The sequence below is a fragment of the Arachis ipaensis genome, chromosome B03 (assembly GCF_000816755.2).
Source record: "Arachis ipaensis cultivar K30076 chromosome B03, Araip1.1, whole genome shotgun sequence".
In the NCBI taxonomy this organism is placed as follows: Eukaryota; Viridiplantae; Streptophyta; class Magnoliopsida; order Fabales; family Fabaceae; genus Arachis; species Arachis ipaensis.
The window spans coordinates 52742898-52753196 of NC_029787.2; the positions used below are offsets into that span (position 1 = coordinate 52742898).

Here is a 10299-nt window from a genome sequence, read left to right on the forward strand (position 1 = left end):
AAATTGATAAAAATACCCGCTACTTCCACAATCTAGCCTCAGCACGAAGAAGGTCGAATATGATTGATTCCTTAATGGTTAATGGGAGGTTGATAAGGAACCAGGCGAGGATCAAGACGGTTATTCGAGACTTCTATAAGGGGTTGTACCACCAGGAGACATCGCCAGTGATTGGGTTCAGGGACGGGCTTGTAAAGCAGATCAACGAGGAAGAGGCACTGGAGCTAGAGATGCTGCCAACTGTTGAAGAAATAAAGGAGGCAGTGTGGGATTGTGAGTCAACAAAGGCGCCAGATAGTGATGGGTACAACATGAACTTCATAAAAAAATGCTGGGATGACTTAGGAAGGGAGTTCACTGATGCGGTGCTAGGCTTCTTCCTTTCGGCTACACTTCCTAGAGACTCGAATGTTACGTGGGTTACGCTGGTGCCAAAGTTTACTGGAGCCAGAGAAATAAAGGACCTCAGGGCGATTAGTATGGTGGGGTGTGTCTATAAGGTCATATCCAAGGTGTTGGTTAGGAGGATGCAAAAGGTAATGCCGGGGTTGGTAGGAGAGACTCAGAGCGCCTTCGTTAAGGGCAGGAAAATCCATGATGGGGCCCTGATCGCCTGTGAAACAGTGCACTGGCTAAAAACACGAAAAAAGAGCGCCGCAATAATAAAGCTGGACTTCCAAAAGGCTTATGATAGAGTCAAGTGGGGTTTTGTGGATATTGTCTTGCAGAAGATGGGGTTTGGCCAGAGGTGGAGAGGTTGGATAAAGGAGTGTGTCACCACTGCATCTATGTCATTGCTTGTTAATGGATCACCTTCAAAGCCTTTCAAAATGGAACGGGGTCTACGGCAAGGTGACCCGTTGTCCCCATTTCTGTTCGTGTTAGTTGTGGATGTTTTGCATCGAATGATTGGAGAGGCGGTGAGGAATGGCCGTATAACTCCGTTACTTCCTGGTAGAGATAATATTGAGTTGTCTCACTTGCAGTTTGCAGATGATACTATTCTTTTCTATCCGCCTGATGAGGGGACCATCAGGAATTATCATCGGCTACTTAGATGCTTCGAGCTCATGTCAGGATTGGCCATTAATTTTGAAAAGTCCAGCCTTATACCGGTCAGCTGTGAGAGGATGTGGGTCCGGAGGATGTGTCGGTTACTGGGTTGTAAAGAGGCTTCATTACCAGTTAGATATCTGGGCATTCCCCTGGGAGCAAATCCGAGACTGGTTAAGACATGGAAACCGGTGATTGATAAGGTGGAAGACAAACTGAGTTTGTGGAAAGCAAAAACTCTTAACAAAGCAGGTAAGCTGGTCCTAATTAAGGTGGTTCTTAGTAGCTTGCCGATCTACTACCTCAGTTTATATAAGATGCCAAAGACAGTGGCAGAGAAGCTAATTTCCCTGCAACGACGGTTCCTGTGGAGTACTAAGGATGGGAGATACGGGGTACCACTCGTGAAGTGGGAAGTGGTTATGGCTCCAAAGAAGGCAGGTGGGTTGGGAGTTGGGGATGCGGTGATTCGAAATACCGCATTGCTGTTTAAGTGGTGGTGGAGGTTCTCGAAAGAAGACTGTCCCTTATGGAAGAAAGTGGTGTGCTCTTGTAATAATATGCATCCTGCAAGAATGGTGGGAGGACAGCCTACTCCCATGCGAGGGGGTCCTTGGAAGGATATATGCCAGCTACAAGTTAGTAAGCCGGGGCTGAGAGATCAGATGATCAGTGGGTTGTCGATGGAGTTAGGGAATGGCAGAACAATCCGATTCTAGGAGGATAGATGGCTACCGGCTGGAGTATTGAAAGATATGTTTCCTAGGCTTTTCTCGGTCTCAACTCTTCATGAATCTGTGATAGCAGACTGTGGCTTTTGGGATGGGCTAGTGTGGATTTGGAGTTTCCAGTGGAGGAGAGAGTTGTTCCAGTGGGAGTTGGACTTAGTACACCAACTTCATGAGATCTTACTGTCATTCAAGCTTACAAATGGGAGGGAAGATAGTGTGGTATGGAAATTTGATAAAACAGGTGACTACTCAACAAAATCCTTTGTGCGAGTGATGCAGGAGGAAGTCCTACCAGAGGAGGTTACTAGCTATAGCTTCACTAGTGCTGTTTGGAAAGGATTTGTCCTCCCGAGGGTTGAACTCCTTTCTTGGTTTGCGTTAGTCGGAAGGGTCAACACAAAGGATCGACTGTGCAGATTACGGGTTATTGACCAACAGGACAATAGGTGTCTTCTGTGTGGTACGCCTGTGGAAACCGCGTATCATCTGTTTCTTAGTTGTGAGATTACATGGCAGGTGTGGTGTGCTTGGCTAATGGCCTTTCAACAAAGGTGGAGCTTTCCGGGTACTTTGAAGGAACATTTTGAGAGTTGGACGAACTTTCTAGGAAGGAAGGTAGATAGGAAGAGATGGTTCACTGGATTCTTTGCTGTTATCTGGACAATTTGGCTAGAAAGGAATGACAGGCTCTTTCGAAATAAGAGTTCAAGAGTAGGGGACATTATCAACAGATCGTTTACGTTCTACGAAGAATGGAGTGGTGCTGAGCCCTTTGGGTGTTGATGGCCGGGTCACAGTATCTAGGAGTTGTATGTTATCTTGTTTTATTCTTACTATAGCTTTGCTATCTGCTCCACTCTGCTGTGTTGAGCTCCCTTTGATTCAAAAAAAAAAAGAGAAGAACACACAAAAGACACAAGACTTAAAATTTTTAGATCTAATGCTCCTTATTTTTCGAAAATTTTGGAGGAAAAACACCAAGGAACACCAAACTTAAAAATTTTAAGATCAAAACACAAAGAAGACTCAAGAACACTTTGAAGACTCACAAGAACAACAAGAATAAAATTCAAAGACTCAAGAACACAAAAAGAACACCAAACTTAAAAGTTTGACACAAGATTTAATCAAAGAAAAATTATTTTTGAAAACGTTTTAAAAGGAAGATACCCAATTACCAAGAACATAAGCACAACGCTCTAGCCAACTGAGCTATAAATCTAACGTGTTTTAAAAAAGGTATTTAATGTATATAAATTTTTGGAATACTAATAATTTGAAAATGCACAAGAAAAACAAGAAAAGACACAGAACAGGGAAAACTAAAGATCAAACAAGAAAAATAGCAAGAACAACTTGAAGATCAAGAAAGAACAATGAACACAAATTCAAAAATTTAAAGGAAAATAAAAACATGCAATTGACACCAAACTTAAAATATGAAATTAAACTCAAACAGAAGACTAAATCATGAAGTTATTGGTTTTAAAAATTTTTTAAAATAATTTAGAAAAATAAAATAAGGATTTTAAAATTTTAACCAAAAACAATAATAAAAGACTCTAAACCAAAAAGAAAAATTTTTCCTAATCTAAGCAACAAAATAAACCGTCAGTTGTCCAAACTCGAATAATCCCCGACAACGGCGCCAAAAACTTGGTGCACGAATTGTAAATCACACTTTTCACAACTCGTACCACTAACCAGCAAGTGCACTGGGTCGTCCAAGTAATAACTTACGTGAGTAAGGGTCGATCCCACGGAGATAGTTGGCTTGAAGCAAGCTATGGTTATTTTGAAATTTTTAGTCAGGAAATTAGTAATAAAAGTGATTGGGTTTATGAAGAGTAAATAGCATAAATTAAATAATACTTATTATGCAGTAATGGAGAACAGATTGAGGATTTGGAGATGCTCTGTCTTCCGAATCTCTGCTTTCCTACTGTCTTCTCCTTCACGCACGCAAGACTCCTTCCATGGCAAGCTGTATGTTGGTGGATCACCGTTGTCAATGGCTACCATCCGTCCTCTCAGTGAAAATGGTCCAAATGCGCTGTCACCGCAGGGCTAATCATCTGTCGGTTCTCACTCGTGTTGGAATAGGATCCATTGATCCTTTTGCGTCTGTCACTATGCCCAGCACTCGTGAGTTTGAAGCTCGTCACAGTCATCCCATCCCAGATCCTACTCAGAATACCACAGACAAGGTTTAGACTTTCTAGATCTCAGGAATGGCTGCCAATAGTCCTAGCCTATATCACGAAGACTCTGATCATGAACCAAGAGGCTAAGAGATATACACTCAATCTAAGGTAGAACGGAAGTGGTTGTCAGGCACGCGTTTATAGGTTGAGAATGGTGATAAGTGTCACGGATCATCACATTCATCAGGGTGAAGTCCGAGTGAATATCTTAGAATAGAAACAAACGTGATTGAATAGAAAACTGTAGTAATTGCATTAATTCATCGAAACACAGCAGGACTCCTCACCCCCAACCATGGGGTTTAGAGACTCATGCCGTCAGAAATATAATGTAAAGTGTAAAAATGTCATGAGGTGCAAAATAAATTTCTAAAAGTTGTTTTTATACTAAACTAGTAGCTAGGGTTACAGAAAATAAGTAACTAAGTGCAAATAGTGCAGAAATCCACTTTCGGGGCCCACATGGTGTGTGCTTGGGCTGAGCATTGAGCTTTACACGTGTAGAGGATTTTTTTGGAGTTAAACGCCAGGTTGTAGCCTGTTTCTGGCGTTTAACTCTGGTTTGCAACCTGTTTCTGGCATTTAACGCCAGAATAGGGTAAAGACTTGGTGTTAAACGCAAATTTGCGTCATCTATCCTTGAGCAAAGTATGGACTATTATATATTGCTGGAAAGTCCTGGATGTCTACTTTCCAACGCAATTAAGAGCGTGCCAATTGGGTTTCTGTAGCTCCAGAAAATCCACTTCGAGTACAGGGAGGTCAGAATCCAACAGCATCTGCAGTCCTTTTTCAGCCTCTAAATCAGATTTTTGCTCAGGTCCCTCAATTTCATCCCGAAAATACCTGAAATCATCAAAAAACACACAAACTCATAGTAAAGTCCAGAAATGTGATTTCTATTTAAAAACTAATAAAAATATAATAAAACTAACTAAAACATACTAAAAACTATGTAAAAATAATGCCAAAAAGCGTATAAATTATCCGCTCATCACTTCCAGACCCGAGCTTGGTCACTTTTCAATCATTTCCACCTTGGCTCTATCTACCTCTATGCCTTTCTTAGAGATTTTGTGGCCAAGGACTACCCCTTTGGTAACCATAAAATGACACTTTTTCCAGTTCAAAACCTGGTTAGTCTCTTGGCATCTCTTGAGCACCAAGGCAAGATGGTGTAAGCAATTAGGAAAGGAGTCACCAAGCACTGAAAAATCATCCATGAAAACCTCAATAAATTTCTAAATTATTTAAAAAAAAATGGACAGCATGCACCTTTGGAATGTGGCAAGTGCATTGCACAAATCAAAGGGATTACGTCTGTATGCAAAAATACCATAAGGGCAGGTGAAAGATGTCTTTTCTTGGTCCTTAGGGTCCACTACAATCTGGTTGTAGCCTGAATATCCATCCAAGAAACAATAGTACTCATGCCCAGCAAGCCACTCCAACATTTGGCTTCATTGAGCTTTCTATAGTCTATACACATGTGCCATCCGGTCACTGTTCTTGTTGGTATTAGCTCATTCCTTTCGTTTGGCACATCTGTGATTCCCCCTTTCTTGGAAACCACTTGAACAGGGCTTACACAAGGACTATCTGAGATGGGGTAAATCACCCCTACTTGCCATAGCTTTAGCACTTCCTTTTACACCACTTCCTTTATTGATGGATTCAATCTTCTTTGTGGCTAGATTGATGGCTTGGCATCCTCCTCAAGAAGGATTTTATGAATGCACATTGAAGGACTTATTCCCTTTAAGTCGGAAAGTGTCCATCCAATGGCATCCTTGTGCTGTTTCAACACCTTAATGAGCTCCTCCTCTTGTTCCTTACTCAAGGTTGAGTTGATGATTACTGGATAAGTGTCATTGTTCCCTAAGTAAGCATACTTCAAGCTTGCAGGTAGAGTCTTGGCCTCTTCAATTGTCTTCTTTTTATTGAGAGAACCTCCTGAAGAGTGGCCTAGGGCCTTCTTTGACTCTTAAGACAATCCTTCATAGAAAATGTGCAGCTCACCCACTCATTGACCATATCTGGGAAGCATTTTCTTATCAGCTCTTTGTATCTCTCCCAAGCTTCATAGAGAGTTTTTCCATCTTGTTGTCTAAAGGTTTGTACCTCAGCTCTCAACTTGTTATCATCCCATGTTGTCAAACTCTACTTTGGAAAAGATTCCAACCACTTAGATGCTTTATCCCTGAGAGAAAAGGGAAACAACAACAGTTTATAGGTGTCCGGATGAACACCATTAGCCTTCACTGTGTCACAGATTCTCAAGAATGTGGTTAGATGTTGATTTGGATCTTCTTGGGAATTTCCTCCAAATGAGCAGTTATTTTGAACAAGGGTGATGAGTTGAGGTTTTAACTCGAAGTTATTAGCATGAATGGTTGGTTTTAGGATGCTACTTCCACAATTTCCTGGGTTTGGGTTGATATAAGAGCCTAGAACTCTTCTCTCCTACCCAACATGGTTACTAGCACCTTCTCCAACATGATCATGTACTTCCTCCTCCATAGTAATGTCTTTATCTTCATCCAATACTTCCTTTCGAATTATTCCTTTACCTCTTACTTCCCTCCTTAGTCTAAGGAGGGTCCTCTCAGGTTAACTATCAAAAGAGGTTGAAGTTCCTCCTCTTCTACCTGTCATACATTCAACAACCAAACAAGCAAAAGGCAAGTGAAGGGATCACCCTTGTTAAGACTTATGGTTAGATTGATTGATGCAATTGATCAAACAGTTAGTGGATTAGTGTGCTAGAATGGAAATATATACAATAAATCAACTCGAAACTCAAGTGCTAAAAGAAAGAAGAAAATAAGAAAATGAAATTAAAGGAATTAACATGGTAAATAAAAAATGCTTAATCTAAATGCCCCTCAACTTAATCATTGTCAATTTAAAATCAATCCCCGATAACGGCACCATAAATTTGATGGACTAAAAATTCACTATATCAATTATAATGAATCTGTCTTTGGCAAGTATACCAAATTGTCGTCAAGTAATAACTCACTATGTGTGAGGTCGAATCCCACAGAGATTGATTGATTGAACAACTTTAGTTAATAGGTGAATTAGTCAAGCTAATCAGTAAGAATTGATGAGTGCAGAATTCTAAATAGCAGAAATGTAAATGACTTAAAGATAAAGGAAAGCTATAAAGTGCAGAAAAGTAAATGACAAGAATGTAAAGTGCTGGAACATAAATGACTGAATTGTAAATGGGGAATGGGTAACGGCAGAAAGTAAGGAAAGCTACAAAGAATAGGAAAGATAAGAATAGGGAAAATTCATTGGGATTAGGAGATGTTGCTCTCTTTGGATCAACTCTAGATCATCTCTTCTTCAATCATGCAACTCATTGACCTCTTGGCAATCATGATTGATTGAACCTCAATTCCTTGGTGATTCAATCTCTCAAATCTTGATAACCAGCCAATTCCTTGGTCTAATTGCTCATGAAGAGAGATAAGCTTGGTCCCTGATTATACCACACATCCTCATAGATCCAAATGGTGGGTAGATTTCATGTCACCATATCCAATCACAAAATCCAGATCTACTCAAGTATGAGAAGGGATTTCAAGCATGGCTCTATGTTTTTTTTTCAAAGGTTCTCATGAAACCCAAATTCCATTCAACCTCTTTTCCAAGATGATTGAACACTAGACTTGAGAAACGAAATTCCTTCTAGCAAATCAAAGAGAAGATGAAGAGAAGAAGAAATTCACTATCATTAATCCATCAAGTACCACAGAGCTCCCTCTCCCAAGGAAAGGGAGTTTAGCTACTTATAGCTTGAAGAAAAGTACAAGAGATGGAAGAAGATGAAGTGAAGTAAAAACTACTACTAGCAAACCCCACTAACCAACTGATTAACCCCCTTTTTTCAGTACTCCCCAGGGGGTATTTATACTACTCCTATAACTAGAAAATGAAAATTACAAAAAGTAAGAAAATTATAATTGAAAATAAAAAGAAAAACTCATTAAAATGAACCATGTGCCTGGCGTGTGAGCGGCGTGTGAGTGGCGTGCCATGCCTAGCTTCCAAGTGGCACGCCTCCTTTGTTTAGCTAGCCTGGCATGCCACGCCTTTGAGCTCAAGTGGCACGCCCATTGTGACTTCTCCCTTCTTCCTCTCTGGAAACTTGAACTAGCGTGGCACGCCCAGAACTGGCATGCCACGCCCTCAATGGACTTTTCTACCTTCTCCTCTGGAAAATATACTTGGTGTGCCACACCCAGCAGTGGTGTGCTACGCCCTCAAAAAGAACTTCATTGTCTTCTCTGGTGAGTTGAATTGGCGTGCCACACTCAGGTCTGGTGATGAGTGGATAATTTATACGCTTTTTGGCATTATTTTTAGTATGTTTTTAGTATATTTTAGTTAGTTTTTATTATGTTTTTATTAGTTTTTAAATAAAAATCACATTTCTAGACTTTACTATGAGTTTGTGTGTTTTTTTGTGATTTCAGGTATTTTCTGGCTGAAATTGAGGGACCTGAGCAAAAATCTGATTCAGGTATTTTCTGGAGCTACAGAAGCCCAATTGGCGCGCTCTCAATTGCGTTGGAAAGTAGACATCCTGGGCTTTCCAGCAATATTTAATGGTCCATACTTTGCCCGAGATTCGATGGCCCAAACCGGCGTTCCAAGTCAGCATAGAAATTCTGGTGTCAAAACACCAGAACTGGCATAAAAGCTGGAGTTAAATGCCCAAACTGGCACAAAAGCTGGCGTTTAACTCCAAGAAAAGTCTCTACACGTGAAAGCTTCAATGCTCAGCCCAAGCACACACCAAGTGGGCCCGGAAGAAGATTTCTTCATTAATTACTTATTTCTGTAAGCCTAGGCTACTAGTTCTCTATAAATAGGACCTTTTGCTATTGTATTTTAAAGGGGATCTTTGATTAGTCTTATGCTATCTTAGACCTTTATGGGGGCTGGCCATTCGGCCATGCCTGGACCTTCATTACTTTTTTATTTTCAACGGTGGAGTTTCTACACACCATAGATTAAGGTGTGGAGCTCTACTGTTCTTCATGAATTAATGCAAAGTACTACTGTTTTTCTATTCAATTCACGCCTACTTCTTATCTAAGATATAAACTCGTTCTTCAACTCGATGAATGTGATGATCCGTGACACTCATCATCATTCTCACCTATGAACGCGTGCCTGACAACCACTTCCGTTTTACATGCAATTAAGCTTGAATGTGTATCTCTTGGGTTTCTAATCCAAGATTAGAACCTTCGTGGTATAGGTGATAAACCCATATTTTATGATATATATTGTGCTCAATTTAAGTGATTTATTCAACCCTTCACCCACTTATTAATGTAAATTGCATGGTTTTACTTTCCCTTCCTTATTATGTGATATATGTGAAAAATATGTTTCCAATGCTTTAAAAATAATTATTTTAATTACCCTTTATTACCATCAGATGCCGTGATTTGTGTGTTGAGTAGTTTCAGATCTTCTAAGGCAGGAGTGACTTAAAGGATGGAAAGGAACCATACAAAAATGGAAGGAAAGCACAAAATGGAGTTTTTGAAGAAACTGGCAGCAACGCGAACGCATGGACGACGCGGCCGCATGCCTAGCGCGAAAAAGTAGCAACGCGAACGCGTGACTGACGCGGACGCGCGCCTTAAGCAGAACATAGATGACGCGGACGCATGACCGAAGCGAACGTGTGATAAAAAAAACTCCAGATGACGCGACCACGTGACCCACGCGGACGCTTGACAGATGCCACACACCAGAAACTGCAGAAAATGCCCCCAGCGATTTCTGAAACCCTTTTTGGCCCAGATCCAAGTCCAGAAAGCACATATTAGAGGTTATAAAATGGGGGAATGCATCCATTCATGAGGAGGCCTTCAATTATTCACTTTTCATAGTTTAGATGTAGTCTTTAGAGAGGGAGGTTCTCTCCTCTCTCTTAGGTTTTAGGATTAGGATTCCTCTTAAGGATTTAGAAATTCAACTCTTCATCAGGTACAATATTCCTTTTACTTTATATTTCTCTTTTACTTTCAGATATTTTAATGCTATCCTTTAATTACTTATGTTGCCAGATTGGCTTATGAATTCTTTATGTTTAGATTGATTTTCTCTTATTAATGCAATTGAGGTATTTCAGATCATTGATTCTTATTTAGCTTTTTATATTATTGGCTTTAATTGATTAACTGGAAGCTCTTGAGTTATCAACTATCCATGATTGGTTGTTATGTCGGCTAAATTGACTGGTATTCCGCTAACTCTAGTCTTTCCTTAGGAGTTGGCTA

At 40.3% G+C, this 10299-nt stretch overlaps 1 protein-coding gene across 1 annotated transcript; it reads left to right on the forward strand.

Moving 5' to 3' along the window:
* Positions 1809–2567, forward strand: LOC107633152. Its single transcript, XM_016336787.1, has one exon. The coding sequence runs from the start codon at positions 1809–1811 to the stop codon at positions 2565–2567; it is 759 nt and encodes a 252-aa protein (XP_016192273.1).